Source organism: Artemia franciscana, chromosome 3 (genome assembly GCF_032884065.1).
Source record: "Artemia franciscana chromosome 3, ASM3288406v1, whole genome shotgun sequence".
Lineage (NCBI taxonomy): Eukaryota > Metazoa > Arthropoda > Branchiopoda > Anostraca > Artemiidae > Artemia > Artemia franciscana.
The window spans coordinates 47,967,593-47,993,444 of NC_088865.1; the positions used below are offsets into that span (position 1 = coordinate 47,967,593).

Sequence of the window (25,852 nt, forward strand, 5' to 3'; positions counted from 1 at the left end):
CAGGAATGGCTAAGATTATTAAGTGTAAATTGACAAGGAATATTCAGGAGATATTGAACTAAATCATAAAATTTTATTTGCATCCAAAAGCTAAAAAGGGCTAATCTATAACATCTCAGGAACTGCTAAGGGTATTAAGTTAAAGCTTTCAGATAATGTTAGGGTGGGGGTGCTAAATGAAACGACATTAGGTGCATCCAGATTGTAAAATGGCATAACCAAATTGATCTCAAGAAACATCAAGACTCTAAGACTCAAATGAACCGGCATTCGAATGCATTGAAGATCCGCATCAGAAAGTACTTTCTACATTTGGAGAAACAGTTAGACTGGATACGTGACCCACTTTAATGCTGATGCTATGGACACTAACCAGACTACATTTCAAAAGCAGCAACTCATTGAAATCTCATGTGATCCCACGCTGTAAAATAAATATTCGACTGCTGGTACTACATTATTAGATTTCTCGATCGTGTTGTAAAGGAACACAAAGAACTGTCAAGCACAGCTATTAAATTTTTATAGGGTTTTCCACCACGTATTTACGTGAAAAGGGTTTCTCAAGTTTAACCTCTCTTAAAAGTAAATCTAGAAACACATTAGATGTTGAAGACGATTTAAGATTGTTTTTAACTAAGTGTAAGCCGTGTAAACAGAAACAAGCTCATCCTTCTCAATAATCTTTTTGAAAGTAAGCACTTTAAGTTCTTTAAATTTTGTGCATTTTTATTTTTGAATAAAAATATTTGTAAAGCCTATTTCTTTGTTGTTACATCAACATGTTGCGTAATTGAGTTTAAAAGGTTAAGGCTTTAAGATTTGTTTAATATCTTAGCTGTAGTTTACTTATTACCCGTAACTGAGAAGGGGTGCCTACAATGTTTTTCGGGTAAAAAGGGGTACAGGGTCTTTGAGAACCATTGGGTTAGGGTATTAAGTTTGAACTTTCAGGAAATGGTGAGAGGGACGTTGAACTCACTCAGAAGACATTACGTGCAACCAGGGTGTCAGAATAATATCTTCTCCACACCTCCACACCCAGTAAGCGCTCAAGTCAAAGTCACAAATGCAGTCCCACCCCCCTAACTTTAAACTTTCTAAAATATATTGTATCATTTGTGTTTTAATGAAAACAAGCTATATTTTCAACATCTTTTTGTAATAAGAACATTGAAAAATTATAATTATATATATATATATATATATATATATATATATATATATATATATATATATATATATATATATATATATATATATATATATATATATATATATATATATATATAGACTTTAGAAAGTTTACATTTAGGGGGAGGGGGGCGAGGGGTGGTAACCAAACTCCTGTCTGCAGAAATCTCTGTTCATTTTGTGATAATGTGATAAGAGTGAGTGTGGTAAATAAAGAGACATTAGCTTTACCTACGTAGGAAGCAAATTACTTCTCGTGATGATTCTCATTTAATTAAAAGATTCTGTAGGCAAAGTTTCAAGGAAAGAACAGTACGATTTTAAAAAGGGAAGAGGATGTGTTACCGAACTTTTAATCTTAGATCAATGCTTGAAAAGTGTATAAATCAATATCTAATCATGGGAAATGAGGTTAGTTGCTGGTTCAGTATTGAATCAGGAGCTAAGCAGGGCTGTAGCCTATCCCCGTTTATACATGTTATTTTGATGGACTTTGTCCTAAAAAAAAGGACAAAGGCTGTGGGGGTGCATTGAATCCAATGGGAAGATTAAGCTTTCTTACCCTTAGACTTGCAGATGATTTGAGTGTCCTAAATAAAAATGTTAGCAAAATGAATAAATTTTCTAATACCTTGAGAGTTCGGTATGCAAGAATGTCTGTGAAATTTAATTTTAAGAAGATTAAGTCGGTTAGGCTAGGAATAAATGAAGATTTAGAGATGGTGCAGGGTAACGTGAAGATCAATCAATAGATGCAGTTAAATTTTAAACAGTAGAACAGCTTAGGGTCTTCTCTTCACAGTTAGGAAAGTTTGTAAGAATAAGAAGACAAAATTGACAATCAAGATTAGAGTTTTGGAAAACTAGAGTATTATAGTAAAAGTTGTCAAACATGATTCTGAAGCGTGGGCTTCTTAAAACACAGGAGGATATTAAATTTGTAAAATGTTTTCCAGAGTTGTAATTGACAATATTCCAGTTGTCTAAGGATAGTTTAAGGTACCTATTTGACTGACCGTATACCAAACAACAACCTTTGCAAAAAATTGGTTTCGATCCACATTTCTAGTGTTGTAATGAAAGGAAGGTTGACATGGCTAGTATAAGTTATACCGATGAAGAATGAAAGATTGTCAAAGATTATGCTTTTAGGCCATTCACTAGCACCAATCGAAAAGAAGGGCACCCCCAAGTGGGTTAAGAAGACCGAGTTTTATGGATGAAGGATGATAGATTGCCAAAGATTGTGTCTTTTTTGCCTGGTGCCAAATACAAGCAGATTGGCTCTATGGGATAGAAAGAGGTTATAAGTAAGGATACAAAGGCAATTAGAACTTCATGAGAGAGGATGAAATGCAAATCTTTGGGGGATGAGCATGTGCAATTGTGCTGCCCTTAGATAGCTTGGCGCCTAAGCGGTAGTAGTAAATTTGTGGAAAGCGAGAATAATTCAAGGATAATGGTAACACTAACTACTTGATCAGTTTCATAATCAGTGGAATAGTCGCTAGATTGTAAAACTGATTTATCATATTTTATCTTTGAAGAAATTTTGGGACAGAAAAAACCTTAGACAGAAAAATGGTTCCATAATTTCAAAACACACAGGTATCACTTGAGGCATCCATCCCCTTAACAAAGCCCTATCCAATTTGACGGTTAATTCGTTTCTTGCCTATTTTTATCATTATTAACTGTTGTTCTGTCTGGGTTATAAGTATATTAATTAATTAATGTTAACGCATAAGATGACCTATAACTTATATACAATCTATCTTTCTCAGGTTTTTCCAGGTGCACATAATAGCCTAACAGAAAATCTGATAAGGAATTACCTTGAGCAAAGAAGTAATTCACTTCAGATAAGAGCTATTTTTAAGGCCATGATTAAGTGAACTGATGGAACTCGAAAATCCCATGTTAAATTGAAAATTTATTTTTAAAAAGTACTCAAGTATTCATTGGCGGAAGATGCCGCTTTTAATATCAGGCATAGCTTCTTGAAGATACTACAAATGTTTGAAAGGATTTTGCTCTATTTTCTCTAATTGCTTAGAAATCTTAGAAAATGTCTAGGTCTTTTTCGCAAGTGTACTCGATAAAGGATATTGCTTTTAGAACAAAATTGGTAATATCATGAGCAGAAGACAATAACCTATAAGATGATTGGAACCATTTTTCGATTTATTTTCCTGTTTTCTAACAGTCCCCTAGAATATTTTCAGCTACCTGAAATTATTACAAGTCGGTTGCCAGAAAGAATCTTTTCAGATCGCCGATAATACCCCCTAGAGACCAACATGACAAGCTGGTATAATCAGCTGCTTGTTAATAGAGTGTGAAATTTTCATAAATTATTTCAATGCAATGAAGAAACCTAGAAATGAGAAATAGTCAGGAGCCTTCAGTAAAGTTGTGCACACAAAGCCGAAATCATGGGGAAAACTAAATCAAAGCGAGGTATACATCTTAAAAGTGTTACCACACATAGACAGCGCCTTTGTAAAAAGTATTTGGAGCTTGGTAGATGTTACTGTTTTAAAATGTAGAGTTAAGAGAAAGAGTCAAGCTTTAGCGTAAAGAGCGGGGCGTTGAGGAAGAAAAGCCCCTTTCATATACGGAGTAATTTCTGTTCGTTTTAAGTTTTAATGTCGCTCCTTACTTTCATTAAAAAAAACTTAGTTTTTTTTTGTTTGATTTCTGGACGTCTTTGAATTAATGCATGGTTTGATCTTGGCTCTCAACATATAAATAATTAAAACGAAATTTGCATATTAATTTTTTGAGGCTAAATGGCTTTTTCACAGTTTTCATCGGAAGATTTTGAGAAAAAAAGGAGCGAGGGAGGAGGCCTAGTTGCCCTCCTATTTTTGATTACTTAAAAATGCAACATTTACTTATTATTTTTACGAACGTCTTCGTAAGTAAAAAATATACGTAACTTACGAATTAAATTACGTAGCGAAAATCAGTATCCGTATATTTTTTTTGCGTATATGAGGGGGCTCACCCCTCGTTGATAACTCGCTCTTGATACTAAAGCTTAAATTTTGTCCCAATTCCTTAAGAATGACCCCTGAATCACAAAGGCCATAGAATAAATAGTTGAAATTACTAAAAATGCTTTAGCGTAAAGAGCGAGGTATTACGAGGAGGTAGACCCCTCATATGCGTAATAATTTTTGTTCGTTTTAAGTTTTAATGCTGCTTCTCACTTTCAGTAAAAAAAAAACTTTTCATGTTTATTTTTTCATTGTTTTTTTTTAAATAATGCTAGAAAATCCTGCGCCCCCCCCCCCCCCATTGAAAGTCTCTTCCCCCATGAGAAGTTCCTCATGGAAAAATCTTCCCCGGTAACCCTCTCCCCTCAAATATCCCCCCCAAACTAAAAAAACTTCTGTACACTTCTTAGTAACCATTACTATATGTACACACAGGTCAAAGATTGTAACTTGCAGCCCCTCCCACGGGGACTGCGGGGGAGTAAGTCGTCCCGAAAGACATAGCTATTATCAGAATTATAGTTGTTATCAGAATTTTGATCCGGTAACTTTGGGGAAAAATGACCGTGTATGACTAGGTACCCTCCAATTTCCCATCACCCCTGGAAAAAAACAAACAAAGAAACACGCATCCGTGATTTGTCTTCTGGCACAAAATGCGAAATTCCACATTTTTATAGATTGGGGCTTGAAACCTCTACAACAAGGTTCTCTGATACGCTGAATCTGATGGTGTGATTTTCGTTAAGATCGTATGACTTTTAGGGGGTGTTTCCCCCTATTTTCTAAAATGAGGCAAATATTTTCAGGCTCGTAATTTTTAATGGGTAAGACTATTCTTGATGAAACTTATATATTTAAAATCAGCATTAAAATGCCATTCTTTTGATATAACTATTGGTATCAAAATTCCATTTTTTTAGAGTTTTGGTTACTATTGAGCCTAGTCGCTCCTTACAACAGTTCTTTACCACGAACTGTTTAAAAATGTGGAATTTTGTATTTTTTGTCAGAAGGCAGATCACGGATGCGTGTTTATTTCTTAGTTTTTTTTGTTTTTTTGTTTTTTTTTTCCAGGGGTGATCGTATCGACCCATTGGTCCTAGAATGTTGCGATAGGGTTCATTCTAACGGAAATGAAAAGTTCTAGTGCCCTTTTTAAGTGACCAAAAAATCGGAGGGCGCCTAGGACCCCGTCGCACGCTAATTATTTTCACAAAGTCACCGGATCAAAATTCTGAGATAGCCATTTTATTTAGCGTAGTCGAAAATCTTTACAACTATGCCGTTTGGGATGACCTACTCCCCCACAGTCCCCGTGGGAGGGGCTACAAGTTACTAACACTGACCAGTGCTTACATATATTAATGGTTATTGGGAAGTGTACAGACGTTTTCTGGGGCGTTTTCATTTGGTTGGGGGCAGGGGTTGAGAAGAGGGGGATATGTTGGGGGAACTTTTCACGTAGGAATTTATAATGGGGGAAGAAAATTTCCATGGAGGGAGCGCAAGATTTTCTAGCATTATTTAAAAAAACAATGAAAAATTAAATATGGCAAAGTTTTTCAACTGAAAGGAACAGAATATTCCTGTTAATATTTTTTTGTAAATATTAATTCCTGTAAATATTCCATAATAATTTCTGTTAAAAGAAACAGAAATTATTACGCATATGAGGGGCTCACCTCCTAATACCTCGTTCTTTACGTTAAAGTATTTTTAGAAATTTCAACTATTTATTCTACGGCTTTTGTTATTCAGGGGTCATTCTTAAGAAATTGGGACAAAATTTAAGCTTTAGCGTGAAGAGTTAGGTACTGACGAGGGGGTGAACCCCCTCATATATGCAATAAAAATATGAGAATACAGAAGTTTCCTTATGTAAGCTAATTTGTAAGTTGCGTATATCTTTAACTAATAAAATTTATTTTACTTAAATTTTAAGTAAAAAATTAAAAAAAATTAAAAATTTTTAAAAAAATTTTAAATCTTAAAATTTAAAATTTTTATTTTAATTTAACTAATAAAATTTTATTTTTACCCAGCCAAATATATTACTATTTCTCGGCTGAAGCATCTCACCAAAAGAAGCTGTCAATCAAAACCTTTGACAAGACTTTATAATTGGTGCTATTTGAAGTTTTGACAACCAACGGTCTCTAGAGAATCAAAAGACAGAAGGCTAACCTAACTTCAAATTTGAAGCTCGATGTTTTCAAGTTCACTTAATCACGGCCTTAATTATTACACATAATTGAACGTAGAAAGATTTGAGGCTTGGATTTTTTTTTTTTTTTAAGTTCGGGTGTGACCACATTACTATAATTGAAAATCTTTTGAAGAGTCATGATTTTACACCCTTTCTTGACCCTTGAACTATGTAGCCTCATGCAAAATCTGCAGAGCCACCCCTATAAGAAAAAGGGTGACGGGATACATTTAAATTAGGTGCCAGGAAAACAAATTTTATGACGAGCAGTTTTATATTTTTCAGAAGGTTTTTGGTTAAAATATCATTTCGAGGGAGAGCAATGACATTTTGCATCATCATATAGCATATTTAAAAAGCAAATGGGAACGACAAATTTTTCTAACTTTGGTAAAATATAACTTCGGTAAAAGGTATAGAACTGAATAATATTTTATAGTTGACGGTGGCATTGATTTCAAGATGAAAATTTCTTGTATTTCATTTTTTTTTTAGTCTATTAATTACTGGCAGTCTTCTTGCATCGTAATTTGTACAAATATTACTCAAATAAGTTCAAGGCAATGACCCATTTAGTGACCACTGTAGGATAAAAAAGCCCCTATACTAATTTATATTGGAGTATATCATTGGTGCCAATTGGGAAGAGGCAGAAAGGACATGTGCTCCTCTCCCTGGATTTTGAAATACACCTTTTATGGAGAATTTTCATTTAAAAAAAGCACTTACCTTTATTTTCGTTGAAAAAAAAATGAAAATTTGCCTAAGCCCCCATCCACCAGGAACTGAAATATACATAATACCTGCTAAAGTTTCGTGAATTGATGACACCAAAGTCTATACGGAAAAGAAGCTGTTTTTCCTTATAAAATTATGTATGTATACTTTGCAAAACTCAAAAGAAAAGTTATTTTGAATATATTCGATGTTGTTAATGACTTTATTTATCGAGGTCTTTTTATAGAATTTTATGTTTTTGTTTAGTACTTTTTTCAGTATCTTTCCTGGAATTAACGCCAATATTTGACTGGTCTAATTTAACAGCCCCGATCACTGGTGCCAAGATAAACCAATTCAGGTATCAAAATTAGAAACTTCCCAGAAACTTTTTTTTTATTTCTTTTCTATTTTAATGCTAAAACAGAACAAGAACAAAAATTTGACAGCCGACTGGAATTCTTAGGAAAGATCTATTAAAAACTTATTATACATTTAAGGCTCGGGAACCAGCGTTTGGGTTTGACCCGGTGGATTATGGAAGGCTTTTTTTTTCAAAAATCCTTCTACGACAAAGCAGTCTGTGTACTTCGAAATATATTATGTACTCCGAAATCATTATAATGAGAGAAAGGCTCACATGACTAGGGCACGTTCTGCGGGTGAAGGATGACAGACCGCCGAAGATTTTCCTTTTTGAGTAACCGTCTAGGGCTAAACAGAAATCATGTCGTCCGTGGTTGGGGTGGGAGGATGTCATAAAAAAAGGATTTAAAGGAAATGAGAACTTCCTGGGAGGTTGTAAAGAGGGAGGCTTTGAATAGATTTTGATGGTGTAGGAATGTACGTAGATGTGTGGGCCTCAGGCGGCTTGGTGCTGCGGTGAATTCTAAAAAGAAGTAGTAGTTTTCAAGCCTTGACTAATCAGCCCAGAATTTCCTTGAACATCCCGCTCATGAATTAGACAGAGTAAGAATAAATACATCACGTACACAACACAGTCTATCACAAGAAATAGTATAATTTAAGAATATTGACGTTCGATATGAAAAATTTTATTAAGACTTGTTCCGTCAAAACTCCACTCCCAGGATAGGTAAAGCGGAGTATAGGTTTGAACCTCCTCAAATTGTAAAAAACACGCACAATTACAAATATTTTGGGAACTTGCTGCCTAAAAATAGCTTGAAAATATGTTTACCCTAAATTTTCTGGATGTAGATCCTGTGTTCTGTAGTTTCAATGTTTAAAAAACATATTAAACCGTAACTAACGTTCAAAAATGAACTCAAATTATAAATCTGGGTATTTCAGTCACGGACAGGATAAAGCCGTAATTGAATATAATGGGGAAAATATTTGAATTAAGAGTAACATTTGGTTGTTCAATAAGTATCACTTTTTGTGTCAGCTAGTCATAGTTCATCTATATATATATATATATATATATATATATATATATATATATATATATATATATATATATATATATATATATATATAAAGTGGAAGAGGACGAACATCTTAATATATCCAAGGTAACTGTTATGAAGTTGATATGAGGCCGTGAAATCAGCATACAATAATTTTCTCTTTGATATCAGAAAATTTGCATAACGGATTTCGACCAGATAAATCAAAATAACTTTTGATAGCTGCCATTTTTAACATTTTGCATTGAAGTTCTTTCTTTTACTTTGCTTATTCTTTGCATTGGTGATGCAAAGGAACGCCTAAAAGAGTTGCATCGGGTTTGAACACTCTCCAAAAAAATTTAAAAATTCATAAGAGAAACGCTTGTTTTCGCTACATAATAAAAAAAACTAAACTAAAATCAAATTTTTAAATTAAAAATTAAACGAATTAAAACCGTGTAAAGGGATATAGTGACGTACTATCTCCAGCAAAACAGATTGATAAAATAAAAAAAAATTATATTTAATTTTATTTCAGCACGTTTTCTTCCTTGTATAGCCTAAGAATATTTAGCTCCAAATTAATCTTAATAAAAGCTAATAAAGCTAATTGACCTTCACTGAAATATTTGATACCTACTATATATACTATATCCCAGATCTATAAACTAAGTTTTTCTTAGAAACCAAAGTGATTACCTGGGCATCGGATTCGGTTATTTTCTTCTGCAGAGTATGTGCATGATCTTGAAGCATGAGGAGCTGCCCTCTATAATGTTCTTCCAGCATTGTCAGTGCGTCTTGTTTCTCTTCTTCAATTAAATTTTGTAAGGCATCTGGAAAAATACAAATACAAAATACCAATAGAATTCAAAACAAAGGCTTAATAAATTAACACATCATCGGTATCTAACAGCATATTCATATTGTTTAGGTTTATCAAACAGTTTATGGTAACTAACTATAAGTAAGGAGCGATGCGGCTCAATAATAACCGATACTCTAAGAATCAGAGTCTTGATAACAATAGATTCATCAAAAGAATCAGATTTTGATGCTTATTCAAAATATGTAGAATTCATACAAATTTAATCGAGTCAAAAGTTATGAGCCTGAGAAAATTTGACCAGTTTTTGAAAAATAGAGGAAACACCCCCAAAACATAAAGTGGTCTTTATGAAAATCACTCCATCAGATTCGACATACCAGAGAACCCTTTCGTAGAGGTTTCAAGCTGCTATGTACAAAAATGTGTAAATTCGCATTTCTTGCCACAAGAAAGATCACGGATGCGTGTTTATTTGTTTTTATTTTTTTCCAAGGGTGATGGACTCATTTGATCTGAAATCAAAAGTTCAAGTGCCCTTTTTAAGTGATCAAAAATCTTGGAGGGCAACTAACCCCCCTCCCACACGTATTTTTCACCGAAGTCACCAGATCAAAATTTTGAAATAGCCATTTTGTTAAGCACAGTTGAAAAATCTAAAAACTATTTCTTTCAGGATGACTTAACCCCCAACAGTTCCCAGGGGAAGGGCTTTAAGTTACGAACTTTGCCCTTTGTTTGCATATAGTGTTGGTTATTGGGAAGTACACAGACGTTTCCAGGGAATATTTTTCTGGTGGGGGGTTAGGAGGTGAGGTTACGCGGGAGGATCTTTCCATGAAAGAACTTTTCATGGTTGAAGGGAATTTTCCATGGAGGGGGAGACTGATTTCCCTGCATTATTTAAAAACGATCAGAAATTAAGTTTAAAAAACAAGTTTTTTTACTGAAAGTAAGGAGGAACCTTAAAACCTATAACGAACAGAAATTATTACATATATGAGGGGGGTCACCCCCACGTTAACACCTCGCTCTTTACGCTAAAGATTTTTAGTATTTTAACAGAGGTATTTATTCAAATTAAAAGGCGAGCTATTTATTCAAATTAATCCTTAAGGAATTGGGACAAAATTCTGAAATTAAGCGTACAGAGCAAGATATTAGCGAGGGGGGACTCCCCTCTTTTACGTAATAATTTCTATTCGTTTAAGTTTTAATGTTGCTCCTTACTTTCAGTTTAAAAAAAAACTTATTTTTTCTTATTTAATACTATTGACAGGACAATACTAAACTTCTTCCTATTTCTATTACCAATTGGAGCTTAGCCTACCTTTTAGGCTACATTTTACAATACAAAAGCGACTGGGCAATTACTAAATTGAACCATAAATCAAATGCTGATTCCACGTTCCACTCCTTCTGACATGACTAATGATTTTGGTTTTTAATAAAACCACACTCAGAGGCAGCACGATAGTGGGGGTGTTGAACTTAATCATAAGATATTATATGCATCCAGGTTGCACATAATAAAACTTTTAGAGCTGCTACTGCCACTACTACTATTACTACAACTTCAACCACTGCTACAACTACTATTACTGCTGTCGCAATTGAGACAACTTACGACTATGACTGCAAGCTTATTACGACTACAAAACAGACTAACTGTGGCTACGACTGCAATTGTGGCCACTTTTGACTACGGTTACGATAACTAGCGACTGTGACTGCAAATTTTTGCCACTGCTGCCACTTGCGACTGTGACTGCGACTAGTTTTGACAGCTACTAAAACTACCTTTGACAATGAATACCACTGCAGCCACTTGCAGCTGTCACTACTTGTTACTGCGACTACGAATACTTGCAGCTACGATCACTTACGACTGCGACTGGAACTACTTGCCGCTGCAACTGAGACAACTTGCGACTGTGATTAGGAATAATTACGATTGTGACTAATACTTGCAATTAAAACTACTTGTTTCTGTAAATGTGACTACTTCTGACTACGACTACTTGCGACTGCAACTGTGACTACTTGCACCTACAACTACTTGCGTCTGTGACTGCGACTAGTTGTCACAGCAACCACTTTCGATTACGAGTGCTTGAAACTACGAATGTGACTACTTGTGACTACGACTGCGGCTACTTGCGACTGTGACTGTGACTAATTGCGACTGCGACTACCTTTGATTAGTACTGCGGCTAATACGATTGCAATTACGACTGTGACAGTGACTGCTAATTCTGGCAAATATTGAATATTTGTCTATATTCAGTAGTAGTACTACTACTGCTGTTAATACCACTATTACTACTACTGCTACTACTAATACTACTACTACTAATACTACTACTTCTAATACTAGTATTACTACTACTATTACTACTACTACTACTACTACTTCTAATACTAGTATTACTGCTACTACAACTACGACTACTACTACTGCTATTAGTACTGCTACTACTGTTAAAACTACAGGACAATTTTCTAGGGAAAGCTTAAGAGGAATTTGAAGCAAAACATATTTATGTATAATGCCGTATTTTAACAAAAACTCATATCGATTCAATAATTTCGTTGCCTTGAAACAAAATTCTTTGTGAATGGTTTGTTCTCTATATCTTTCAAACCTAAAAATGGACCAAAATTAATTAAGAAAAAAACAAGTTTTTCTAATGGAAGTAAACAGCGGATGTGAAAGTTAAAACTAACAAAATAATGCTTCACATAAACAGACTCGTAATATTTTTCTAAATTTGTTGAATTCTGAAAAACTAGTGCTTAACTGAAACCAGATCTTACTTAAACTTTTTAAAGAATTAACTTATATTCTAAATTTTACTGATTTTATGGACGATGAAAGACTACTGAGAGCATAATAAATTAGTCTTCTGTTTTCTGCAGGGTTCGTAAGAGCTTTTGTGCTCCTGATCGTGTTTTGTTACGTCGATTTTGCTTTTTCAGTGAAATCGAAGTATTCTGTTTTTTTGTACAAAAAATAGTAAAGTAAAGTAAATACAAAATACAAAAAAACATAAACATACATACAAAAACAAATACAAAACAAAAATAATACAAATACAAAAATACAAAAAAACATAAATACAAAAAAAGTAAAGTCAAGTAATGGCAAAGAGGGAAAGACAGCAAGAACACAATCACCGAATGACAATCAAATAAGAATAAAATCCCTTCTTCAAGTTCCACATTCACAAATTAGTTGTGAAAGCAGGAAGTCGCGCGACATTTCAAATTGAGCAGTCCTTTCCGAAGATATTACAGACAATGAAAGAACTTTGGTCACAATTAGTAGCTAGAGAAGAAAATTACTCTTGAATATCAATGCCGATACATTTAACATCGATAGTGGAAATGTCGGTACAATGGAAATTTAGATATCACCAAGCACAGCGTGTAGCCAGAACTTTCACTCACTTTTTTTAAGCATGGCATAGAATAATACCAGATTGTCAAATACCACAACCAAAGAGAAACAGAGCAACTACTTACAAAATTATTTTATAAAACGTAAAATATAGGATATATTTATAATTATATAATTTATAATTATATATATATAATTTATAAGTGATCAAATATTGTTCCTGTTTTGGCTTAAAAAATAAAGAATCAGAAAATATCCCACAGACGTAAAACAATTAAATTAAGTACTGTGTTTAACCACTTCTTCTTTTTTACCATGTGTTACCGCTCTTTTACCGCTTCTTTAATACTTTTCTACTATCTTTTTCTCGTGGGCTGGACTAGACAGATGAGGTAGAACAAATGTAGTATGCTGTAGGATGGAAACTAGAAATTTGGTTCTTATCTTTGTTTGTTTACTATAGGGTGGATACTTGGTGGAGAGGAAGATATCCAGACCAGATATTGGCAGGGTACAAGATAGATCCTAAACACTTTTCTGGGACCAAGTTACCAGCACCATTAGTAAATTTTGTTGCCAAGTTTACATTGGGAAGAAAGGTATGCATTTTCATTCTTTATTTCTTTCAGTTAAAGCTTTTCAAGATTAATGTGATTTAATATTATATGATTAATTAATCAGTTCTATTTTTATCTTATTAACTAATTCATTAGTATCAATTTAACCTTATACAGTAGTATAAGTGTATGTAACTGAAGTTATTATTCTATGATTTAGATTATAGAAGAAGAGAACTAGTTGAAGGCTATGTTTTAGAAACTTAGGCTGGTAATGATCTTTGTGGTACAACTACTGAGGAATATTAGCATCAAGTCACCTGATAAACATTTCAATTCATTGGCAAATGATGGATAATGATTTTCGTCACTTGAATGACATCTATTTACTAAGTAATTATTCCCTGATGTTGTTTAGACAAACATTTGTAAAATTAAAAATTCATAGTTTCCTGGAAATGTGTATTTAAATTAAAATTATGATTTCCATTATAGAAATACTGATTGATCTAGAAACACTGATTTTACAAAAAAAAAGAAAAGAAAATCCGTTTCCTCGAATACTGGTATTTCAAAACCCTTAATGCTTAGTATGTAAATTAATTAATATATGCTATAACCTGATTAATAATATGCTTTCATTTCTAATATACGCTTAATAAGTGTGCAATTGACTTGCGAAAATACTTCACGGAATGAAATAAAGGCACACTTTTCACCACCTCTTTTTCTTTAACCGTCTTTTACCACTTTTTTCACAGCTTCTTTACTGCTTTTTACCATCTTTTTCTCGTTTGTTGGAATAGATAGAGGAAGTAAAACAAACAGTTAGTTTTCTTCTGTCCGTCTATGATGGAGCAGTTTGCTTAATTAAGCTGAAAATAGTATCATGAAGAATAGAAATGCATTTAAAAATTATTTTTCGAAAAGGATAAAATACGTCTTCTATCGAAAGTCTGGAATTCCTTGACCCTCAATGCTTAGTATAAAATCTAATTCATATATGAATTTGAACAATCTAGACGATTGTGGCCTATTGTTGTGCTATTGAAATCTGCTTATCTCTATTGAAGGATGAAAAATGTTGCCCTGACCAAAATAAATATTACTTATTTATTATTATATTAATAACATAATAATGAAATAATAATATAATAATATAATAAAATTATAATAATAAAATAATCATTATATAATTATTATTATAAAATAATTAATTATAATTATATAATTGAAATTAATTATAGTTGTAATTAATTATAATTATAGTTGGAACAAACTAAAAATTAGGTATGTATTATTATATTAATAATAAATTAATAAAATATTAATATAATACTACAATATAATAATAATAAAAAAATAATTATTATATAATTACGATAATAATATAATTAATTATAATTAAATAGTTATAATTAATTATTATTTATTAGAATTATAATTAGACCAAAATAAATATTAGGTTAGAGATTCTTACTTATTTGTGATTGATGGTGTTTGGTAAGGGACTCAATTTTTTCATCGTAAAAAATTTCTAGCTCTTGTTTCTTCTGTTCCAGTTTCTCTCTTACTGCAGATTCAATGTTGGCACTTATTCTATTTTCACAATCTTGGAATAAATTATCTGAAAGTAGAAACACAAAATTAAAATCTCAATTAAATCTCTTATTAAAAAAAATATAACCAAACAGTTGTGGTGACAAACTGTAAGTAAGGAGTGCCCCGGCTCAATAGTAACCGAAACTCTAAAAGCGAAATTTTGATAACAACATATATATATATATATATATATATATATATATATATATATATATATATATATATATATATATATATATATATATATATATATATATCAAAAGAATTATGGTTTATGGTGGTTTCAAATATATAAGTTTCAATAAGTATAATCTTACCCATCAAGTGTTACGAGCCAGAGGAAATTTGTTTGATTTTTAAAAAAAGGGGAAACATCCCCTAAAAGTCAAGGAATCTTAATGAAAATCGAACCATCAGATTCAGCGTATTAGATAACCCTATTGTAGATATTTTAAGCTCTTATCTGGAAAAATGGGAAATTTTGTATTTTCTGCCTGAAGAAATATCACGGATGCGTGGTTATTTGTTTGTTTTTTACCAAAGGGTAATGGAATCGACCCAGTGGTCGTAGACCATCGTGAGAGGACTCATTTGAACAGAAAATAAAAGTTCTTGTGCCCTTATTAAGTGACCAAAAAAATTGGAGGACAAATAGGCCCTCTCCCACGCCCCCTTTTTCTCAAAACCAAAACCTTTTTTGATCAAAATTTTGAGATAGCCAATTTGTCAGCATAGTTGAAGGGCCAAATAAATATGCCTTTGGGAATATCATGACCCTCCCATTGCCACTGGGGACAGGTCTTTAAATTACAAAAATTTGCCTATTGTTTACGTAGAGTAATTGTTATTAGAAAGTATGCGTTCATTTCGAGGGGGGGTTCTGCTGGTAGGATTTTCCTCGGGGATAATTCTCCATTGGGAGGAAAGTTTTCAAGGATTGAATTTTTCAGGGGAAATTTTACACACTGGAGGAATATGTCTTAACTCTTATACGAAATATTCCTTATGTATTGTTTTCTATTTTTCGTCTCAATTTTACGCGTGGAGATGCTAAGGGTAATTGTCTGAGGTAAATTTTCTCCAGGATTGAATTGTCTAGAGATTAAATACTTGGGAGGAGGGATTTTTCCATCTAGGAGTAGTCAGATTTCCTGGCATTCTCTAAAAACGATCAGAAATTACATAAAAAACAAATTTTTTCAACTGAAAGTAATGAGTAGCATCAAAACTTAAAATGAACAGAAACTACTACGTAGATGAAGGGGTTACTCCTCCACAACACCTTACTCTTCAAGCGAAAGTTTGAATTATGTCCCAATCCTAACAACGATTTCTCAAACACTAACGTAAAGAGTGAGGTGTTGTGGAAGAGTAAGCCCCCCTCATATACGTAATAATTTCTGTTCGTTTTAAGTTTAAATGTTACTCCTTACTTTTAGTTGAAAAAACTTTTCTTTTTATTTATTTAACCTAGGAATAAGTATTCTTCTTTTACTTAGCATAAAAGTCAACTTTGACATTCGTCAGTTTTTAGCGTAGGCTTGTGTTAGTTGACCCTATTACATAAAAGAAAGCACAACTCCTACTACTAATGACAGACAGCAGCACTAATCCGCCTAATTCCAACATAGAGGTCCACCATTCTCTTCCACTACATTCTGTATTTTAGATTCACTCTTCACTCCCTCATGCAAAGTTCTTAAGAACTATCAGTAGTGACTTATGAGCTCTTCCCACTACGTTTGAGGACCTTTTACCTATTGAATGGCCCTGCTAGATTGATATACAGCAAGATTTTTGCAATTCTTCATCCTTCATCCGTAAGACATTATTTGATGTTGTATATAATTTTGCCAGAATTTTTGTTTTCTTAACAGATTAACTTTCAAAACTGAATCTTTTCAGAATAGATAGAAATGAACATAATACGTCGTCTTTATCCAGGGATGGTGGTAAGGCTTCATGGCACCATGGTGAACATGGTAAGTGGAACAGGGCTTTGACCACGGTCAATATTTACAAATTTAATATATATCACTTCAAACAAGTGAAGTTTTTTGAATTTCCCGGGTGTAACAAAATTCCAAGACAATTACCGACGTTACCATCATAGCGTGAGGAAAATATTTTAGGCTCTTGCTTCATATGTGGTGGGATTTGAAATAGTTAAGTTAATTTTAGGATTAAAAATAGCTCCAGCCTAATGTTCAGGGTCTTTGTTATTCGTTCGATGAGTTGAAAAAAATATTGCGTAGTGGCTACCCTGATTTTATTGGTCTTTACGAGACTTGATTCAAAAATGAGTCTCTATTGCATCTCCCTCGGTAAAAGAGTGAATATTTGAATCGAAGTAGGTTGGATAAAGGTGGCCTTCCTGCTTATGTTTCGGAATATATTCCGTATTCTGATAGACAAAACCTGTCAAGAAACGAAGAAGGAATTTTCGAATCCATGTCTATTGAGATTTTAACCCAAGCTAAAACTTTGACTATTAGTAATATATACCGGTCTCCTTGCGCGTAACCTTAATTTGTATGACCGGAGGTCATCCTCATCTTTGGATTTTTCTTTCAGCAATCCTCTCTTGTGGAACATTACCTTCTGCATGCATTCCAACTCGCATAACTAACACTACCACCTCTTCACTTGATAATATTTTTCATTATTGACCTTGGTGTAAAATTTTATATTGACGAGTGATATCTCAGACCATTTTGCTTTTTTTCCATGTATGATTTTTCTGATTCGTTGCCTAGGAGGAGCAAAGGAGTAAAGTTGATCAGTGATTTTGGCGGCTGTGGACAGAATAAAGCTGACACCCTGTCGGTGAACATTGTCGATACATCCTGACAATAGGAAAGTGGTTCCAAGAATATTGTCTTCTCCGGCTTGTGGGAGGCCAACCTCATATGTTTCTATAAATTTTTCTCAATAGAAAATTGACTTTCCCAGGTTTTGCTAAGGTTGGGGCGTTAAGTGCCCATTACCAAAACATTTTTCCTAAACATTAGAGTGTCATTTCGTCTGGCAGTCTTCTCAGACTTTGAAGGTTGTCGTTTTCCCCGTACGCGATAACAAGGGCCGTTGGTTACCCTGGACATGGTAGTACTTTGATCTTTCGAGTTTCTGGTCATACTCATATTTAGAAAGGAGTAGGTTTCTCGGTTGTTCGTTGACGGTAGTGAGTCACTCCTCCCAATCCACTAGCAAAGACTGTTGTCCATGTCTGTATCTTCCCCTCTTTCGCAGTTGTCCTTCAATAGAGGATCCTCCCACGACGGTATTCTGTGTCACTATGCAATTAAACCCATTACTGGGAGAAGGCTCATAACTCATGGAACTTGTCCAAACGCCGTTGGGCCCAGCTGACTGTACATTCGAGGAGCATTTTTCCTCCTCTCCTTGTATTTAAGACTCCCAGGTAAGGGTACTACGGTTTCTACTTATAGACCCCAAAGGACAAGGTCACCCCTTGGCCTGCGCCTTCGATGGAGGTACTCGACATGTCTGTAGAGCTTTGTCCCATCCGCCACCTGAGAACGTGATGAGTGGCCTGGGGTAGACCCCTACTATCGTTTCATATAATTTAACTTAGTACATGGTTTTACTTTCCAATTCTTAGCTTTTGAAATTATTTTGTTTTTAAAATTTTATTTCTTTTTATTTATTGGCTTATATCTATTAGGAATTTTCGTCGTTGTCTAGTGGCATGCCCTTGCAAGCTTATCTTTGGGTGTTCTGCTCATTGATTTTGTATTTTGTTTTTAGCATAATAGTGCACTATTGCTGCTCGTTATTTGCCCTATTTACCCTATTGGGGCACTATTTGCTCTAAGAGTTGTAAACCTTTCTATAACCTTTACTTAAACTAATCAAACAGTTCGTGGTAACGAACTGTAAGTAATGAGCGACCCAACTCAATAGTAACTGAAACTCCAAAAAACGGAATTTTGGTAGCAATAGATACATCCAAAGAGTCGAAATTTCTATGCTGATTTTAAATATATAAGTTTCATCAAGTTTAGTCCAGCCCATCAAAAGCCACGAGTCTGAGAAAATTTGCCATATTTTCGAAAAAAAGGGGAAACATCCTCCAAAAAGTATAGAATCTTAATGGAAATCCATCAGATTCAGCGCATCAGAGAACCCTATTGTAAAGGCATCAAGCTCCTATCTGCACAAATCTGAAATTTTGTATGTTTTGCCAGAAGAAAGATCACGGGTGTGTGTCTATTTGTTTTTCTGTTGTTGTTTTTTATTTGCCAGGGGTGATCGTATCGACCCAGCGGTGATAGATTTTCTCCAGAGGGCTCATTTGCAAGGAAATTAAAAGTTATAGTGCCCTATTTAATTGACCATAAAACTTGAAAGCAACTAGGCCCCCTCCCATGCTCATTTTTTCGCAAAGTCACTGAATCAGAATTTTGAGATAGCCATTTTCTTCAGCACAGTCGAATTATCTAATAAATACATCTTTGAGGACGACTTAATCCAACACAGTCCTCGGGGGAAGGGCTGCAAGTTATGAACTTTCCCCATTGTTTACATATAGTGTTTGTTATTGGTATGTATACAGGCGTTTTCAGGGGGTATTTTTGTCTGGTCGGGTGGGGGGATTTATTTACGTGGGAAGATTTTCCATGAAGGAATTTCTCATGGGGTAAGATAGTTTCTATGAAAGGGACACTAGATATTCCAGCATTATTTAAACAAGAGCTAAGAGCTCATATGGCACTCGTGTCGAGGCAAGAAGAGCTAAGAGCCAAGAGCTCATATGGTATGAGCTCTAACAAAATTCTAAGAATCAATAGATTGATTTAAAAGGAAAATCAAAGGCTTAATGCCGGTCAGGATTTAAAATAAGAGCTCTGGGTCACGATGTCCTTCTAAATATCAACATTCATTAAGATCCGATCACCCACTCGTAAGTTATAAATACCTAATTTTTTCTAATTTTTACTCTCACTTTAGCCCCCCAGATTGTCAAATCTGGGAAAACGACTTTATCAAGTCAATTTGTGCAGCTCCCTGACACGCCTACCAATTTTCATCGTCCTAGCATGTCCAGAAGCACCAAACTCGCCAAATCACTGAACCCCTCCCCCCAACTCCCCCAAAGAGAGCAAATCTGGTACGGTTACGTCAATCACGTATCATGGACATTTGCTTATTCTATCCACCAAGCTTCATCCCGATTCCTCCACTCCAAGTTTTTTTTCAAGATTTCCCCCTCCAACTCCCCCCAATGTCAAAAGATCTGGTCGGGATTTGAAATAAGAGCTCTGAGACATGAATTCCTTCTAAATATCAAATTTCATTAAGACCCGATCACCTATTCGTAAGATAAAAATACCCCAATTTTCACGTTTTCCAAGAATTCCGGTTTCCCCCTCCAGCTCCCCCCAATGTCAAAGGATCTGGTCGAAATTTAAAATTAGAGCTTTAAAGCACAAGATCCTTCTAAATATCAAATTTCATTAAGATCTAGTCACCCTTTCGTAAGTTACAAATAGCTCATTTTTCCAAATTACCCCCCCCCAACTCCACCAGAGAGAGCAGATCCGGTCCGGTTGAATCAGTCACGTATCTTAGATAGGTTTTTATTCATCCCATCCAATTTCATCCTGATCTCTCCGCTTTAAGTATTTTTTAAGATTTCCGGTCCCCCCAACTGCCCCACCCCAATGTCGCTGGATCTGGTTGAGATATAAAATAAGAGATCTGAATTACGAGGTCCTTCTAAGTATGAAATTTCATGAAGATCCGATCACTCCTTCGTAAGTTAAAAATACGTCATTTTTTCTAATTTTTCAGAATTAACCCCCCCCCCCCCAATAGAGCGGATCCGTTCCAATTATGTAAATCACGCATCTAAGACTTTTGTTTATTTTTCCCACCAGGTTTCATCCCGATCGCTCCAATCTAAGCGTTTTCCACGATTTTAGGTTCCCCCACCCCAAACTCCCCCCAATGTAACCAGATCCGGTCAGGATTTAAAATAATAGCTCTGAGACACGATATCCTTCCAAACATCAAATTTCATTAACGTCTGATCAACCGTTCGTTCGTAAGTTAAAAATACTTTATTTTTTCTATTTTTCCGAATTAACACCCCCCACTCCCCCCAGATGGTCAAATCGGGATAACGACTATTTCTAATTTAATCTGTTCCGGTCGCTGATATGCCTGCCAAATTTCATCGTCCTAGCTTACCTGGAAGTGCCTAAAGTAGCAAAACCGGGACTGACAGACCGAATTAACGGGCCCCCACTCCCCCCAGATGGTCAAATCGGGAAAACGACTATTTCTAATTTAATCTGGTCTGGTCGCTGATACGCCTGCCAAATTTCATCGTCTTAGCTTACCTGGAAGTGCCTAAAGTAGCAAAACCGGGACTGACCGACAGACCGACAGAATTTGCGATTGCTATATGTCACTTGGTTAATACCGAGTGCCATAAAAACGATCAGAAATTTAATTTAAAAAAACGAGTTTTCTTCAACCCAAAGTAAGGAGTAACATTACAACTTATAGCGCACAGAACTTATTACGTATATCAGGGGGTTCGTCCCCTCGTCAGTACCTTGCCGTTTACGCGAAAATATTTTTAGTATTTTCGAAAGAACTATCTATTCTAATTAAACGGCCTTTGTGATTCCAGAATCATTGTTAGAGAATTGGAACAAAATTCAAACTTTAGTGTAAAGAGCGAGGTAATGGCGAGGGGACAAACCCCCTCATATTACGTATATGAAGAAGTCCTCCCCCTCGTCAATAGCTCGCTCTTTACGCTAAAGTTCGAATTTTATAAAATAATGGCCAATATAAGCAACAATTTGTTTGTGTTATTTTAGGGATAATCTTAGCATTTAGTTTTACCTTAAGCAGGTTCATAACTATGATTTTTATTTGATAATAAGCCAAAGATATTGTATTTGCTCGGCTTGTGGTTGTTATTAAACAATATAAAACAAGTTTTTTCCAACTGAAAGTAAGGAATGACATTAAAACTTATAACGAACTTATAAAAACGATCAGCAATTAAACAAAAAACATATTACTTCAACTGTAAGTAAGAAGCAACATTAAAACTTAAAACGAACAGAAAATATTGCGTATATGAGATGGGTTAGCTCTCCTCAGTAGCTCGCTCTTATGCTAAAGTTTCTTATTTAACTTTTAAAAGGGGCTTTTTCATAATTAAATAGCTTTTATGATTCAGGAGTTAGTCTTAAACAACTGAAACAAAAAACGAACTTAGGTTATTATAATGTTATTATTAGTTTAAAAAAAGTAAAGTTAATATTCAAATTTCGTTTTAATTATTCAAGTACGGTGTGTCAAATTCAAAGCCTGCATTAGTTCAAAAACGTTCAGAAAATAAAATGAAAAAAATAAGTTTTTTTTTAATTGACAATAAGTAGCGAAATTAAAATTTAAAACAAACAGAAATTATCCTTTATATAAAAGGGGCTGTCCCCTCCTCAATGCCCAACTCTTTACGCTAAAGTTTTTTATTGTTTTAAAAAGTAGAGTTGTGGCAAAGAGTCAAACTTTAGCGTAAAGAGTGGGGATTTGAGGAAGGGACAGCCCCTTTCATATTCGGAATAATGTGTGTATAATAATTAATGTCGCTCCTTACTTTCAGCAAAAAAATTGTTTTATTTTTTTATCTAATCGTTCAAAGGCACAATCTTAGTTTTCCTTCAGAGGGCATGTCCAATTATTCCTCAAGAAGGGAGGAGGAAGGAGGCAAAACCATGGAAAAATATTTCTCCTTCCCACTAAAGACATATCTTATAAAAGCTTTGAGCCTTAAATGGTCCCTTTGTCTCCCCAAAACGGTGCTTTTTTCCCCACATCAAGAATTTATATGTATTTAACATTCCATAAATTTTGCTTGATTGATAAATTCAATCAAATATTCTTGAAAATATTGCGTAATGAGATGGGTTAGCTCTCCTCAGTAGCTCGCTCTTATGCTAAAGTTTCTTATTTAACTTTTAAAAGGGGCTTTTTCCGAATTAAATAGCTTTTATGATTCAGGAGTTAGTCTTAAACAACTGAAACAAAAAACGAACTTAGGTTATTATAATGTTATTATTAGTTTAAAAAAAAGTAAAGTTAATATTCAAATTTCGTTTTAATTATTCAAGTACGGTGTGTCAAATTCAAAGACTGCATTAGTTCAAAAACGTTCAGAAAATAAAATGAAAAAAATATTTTTTTTTTTTAATTGACAATAAGTAGCGACATTAAAATTTAAAACAAACAGAAATTATCCTTTATATGAAAGGGGCTGTCCCCTCCTCAATGCCCCACTCTTTACGCTAAAGTTTTTTATTGTTTTAAAAAGTAGAGCTGTGGCAAAGAGTCAAACTTTAGCGTAAAGAGTGGGGATTTGAGGAAGGGACAGCCCCTTTCATATTCGGAATAATGTGTGTATAATAATTAATGTCGCTCCTTACTTTCAGCAAAAAAATTGTTTTATTTTTTTTATCTAATCGTTCAAAGGCACAATCTTAGTTTTCCTTCAGAGGGCATGTCCAATTATTCTTCAAGAAGGGAGGGGGAAGGAGGCAAAACCATGGAAAAATATTTCGCCTTACCACTAAAGACATCTTATAAAAGCTTTGAGCCTTAAATGGTCCCTTTGTCTCCCCAAAACGGTGCTTTTTTCCCCACATCAAGAATTTATATGAATTTAACATTCCATAAATTTTGCTTGATTGATAAATTCAATTATTAAGGGACAATTATATTATCGAAGTTCAAATAAATTGTCTGAATGGTTAAACTCTACCGAATTTCTATTTAGTACGTTTTATTATATGAAATTTGTATTCGTACAATATTATATGAAATTCTTAATTAATATTAAAATTATATTTGATTCCTTGTTGCTTCTGCTTATCAGCTTGGATTTTTTATTTCGACCTTTGTTTGAAACATTTTAGTTCGAATATATAAACTCCACTATGATTGAGGTAAAAAGGTTCACTGATTGACAAAATTTGGACCGTTGTCCAAAGTTTTTTTTCTTGGACAATGCCCAATATTTTGTTTCTCTTTCATAATAAACAGCAAACTATTAGAGAAATCTAGTAACATATAGTATTAATTTTCCAGGTTGTGCTAAGGTTTGGGCGTTAAGTGGGTCAATATTTAATTTTTCCTCAAAATTAAAGTTTCGTCCCGTCTGGGGGTCTTCTTAGCCTATGAAGGTCGTCGATTTCCCCGTACGTGGTAACAAGGGTCGGTGGTTGCCCCGTCACGGGGTAACCAATGGTCGCGGTAACAAGGGTCGATAGGCCGGAAAATAAGACAAACAAATTATTGCTTAAATTGGCCATTATTTTACAAAATTCGAACTTTAGCGTAAAGAGCGAGGTATTGACAAGGGGGAGAATTTACTCATATACGTAATATGAGGAGGCTCGTCCTCTCGCCATTACGTCACTCGTTTCACTAAAGTTCGAATTTTGTTCCAATTCTTTAAGAATGACCCCTGAATCACAAAGGCCATTTAATTAGAATAAATAGTTCTTTTGAAATTACTAAATATACTTTAGCATAAAAAGCAAGGTATTGACGAGGGTACGAACCCCCTCATATACGTAATAGTTTGTGTTCGTTTTAAGTTTTAATGCTACTCTTTATTATGGGTTGAAAAAACTCGTTTTTTGAATTTAATTTCGGATCGTTTTTTTAAATAATGCTGGGATGTCCAGTGCCCCTTTCATAGAAATTATCTTCTCCCGTGAGAAATTCCTCCGTGGCTCCCACGTAGCCAAATTGCCCCACAAGATAAAAATATCCCCTGAAAACGTCTGTACACTTATCAATAATAAATACTATATGCAAACAATGGGCAAAGTTCATAACTTGCAGCCCTTCCCCCGGGGACTGTGGGGAATTAAGTCATCCTCAAAGACATAGTTATGAGATAATTCGACTATGCTGAACAAAATGAATATCTCAAAATTCTGATCCAGTGACTTTGCGAAAAAATGAGCGTGGGAGGGGGCCTAGTGGCCCTCCAATTTTTTTGGCCAATTAAATAGGAAATTATAACTTTTAATTTCTATTCGAATGAGCCTTCTCGCAAAAATCTAGGACCTCTGGGTCGATACGATCACCCCTGACAAATAAAAAAAAATAAAACCAATAAATAAATACGCATCCGTGATCTTTCTTCTGGTAAAATACACAAAATCCATATTTGTGCAGATTGGAGCTTGAAACCTATACAGTAGGGTTCTCCGATGCAATGAATCTGGTGGTGGGATTTTCATTAAGATTTTACGACTTTTAGGGATATTTCCCCTATTTTCAAAAATACGGCAAATATTCTCAGGCTCTGAGCTTTTGATGAGCTGGACTAAACTCGATGAGACTTATATATTTGAAATCAGCATAAAAATCCAATTCTTTTGATGTATCTATCGGTGTCCAAATTCTGTTTTTTAGAGTTTCAGTTACTATTGAGTCGGGTCGCTCCTTACTTACAGTCCGTTACCACGAACTGTTTGATTGATTTAAATAAAGGTTATAGAAAGGTTTACAACTCTTAGGGCAAATAGTAGCAGCAGCAACAGTGCAATATTGTGATAAAAACAAAATACAAAATCAATGAGCAGAACACCAAAAGATAAGCTTGCAAAGGGATGCCACTAGACAACGATGAAAATTCCTAATAGAAATAAGATAATAAATAAAAAGAAATAAATTTTAAAAATAAAATAATTTCAAAAGCTAAGACTTGGAGAGTAATACCATGTACTAAGTTGAAATTATATGAAACAATAGCAGGCGCCTCCCCCAGGCCATTCAGCATGTTCTCAGGTGGCGGATAGGGGAATGCTCTACAGATATTTAGGTTACCTCCATCGGAGGTGCAAACCAAGGGATAACCTTGTCCCTGGGGGTC

The 25,852-nt window shown here is 34.4% G+C and overlaps 1 protein-coding gene across 6 annotated transcripts in view; it reads right to left on the reverse strand.

The window, feature by feature from the left end:
• Positions 1-25,852, reverse strand: part of LOC136025346 (kinectin-like) — a 159,654-nt gene that overhangs the window by 20,744 nt on the left and 113,058 nt on the right. For all 6 annotated transcript variants that reach the window (XR_010617076.1, XM_065701273.1, XM_065701272.1 and 3 more), the window contains exons 9-10: positions 14,801-14,947; positions 9,237-9,373 (exon numbers count right to left, since the gene is read on the reverse strand). Coding sequence is in view for 5 of the 6 variants with exons in the window: in XM_065701273.1 (XP_065557345.1) it covers positions 9,237-9,373; positions 14,801-14,947 (284 nt within the window). In the remaining variant the exon portion in view is untranslated. The remainder of the gene's footprint in view (positions 1-9,236; positions 9,374-14,800; positions 14,948-25,852) is intronic.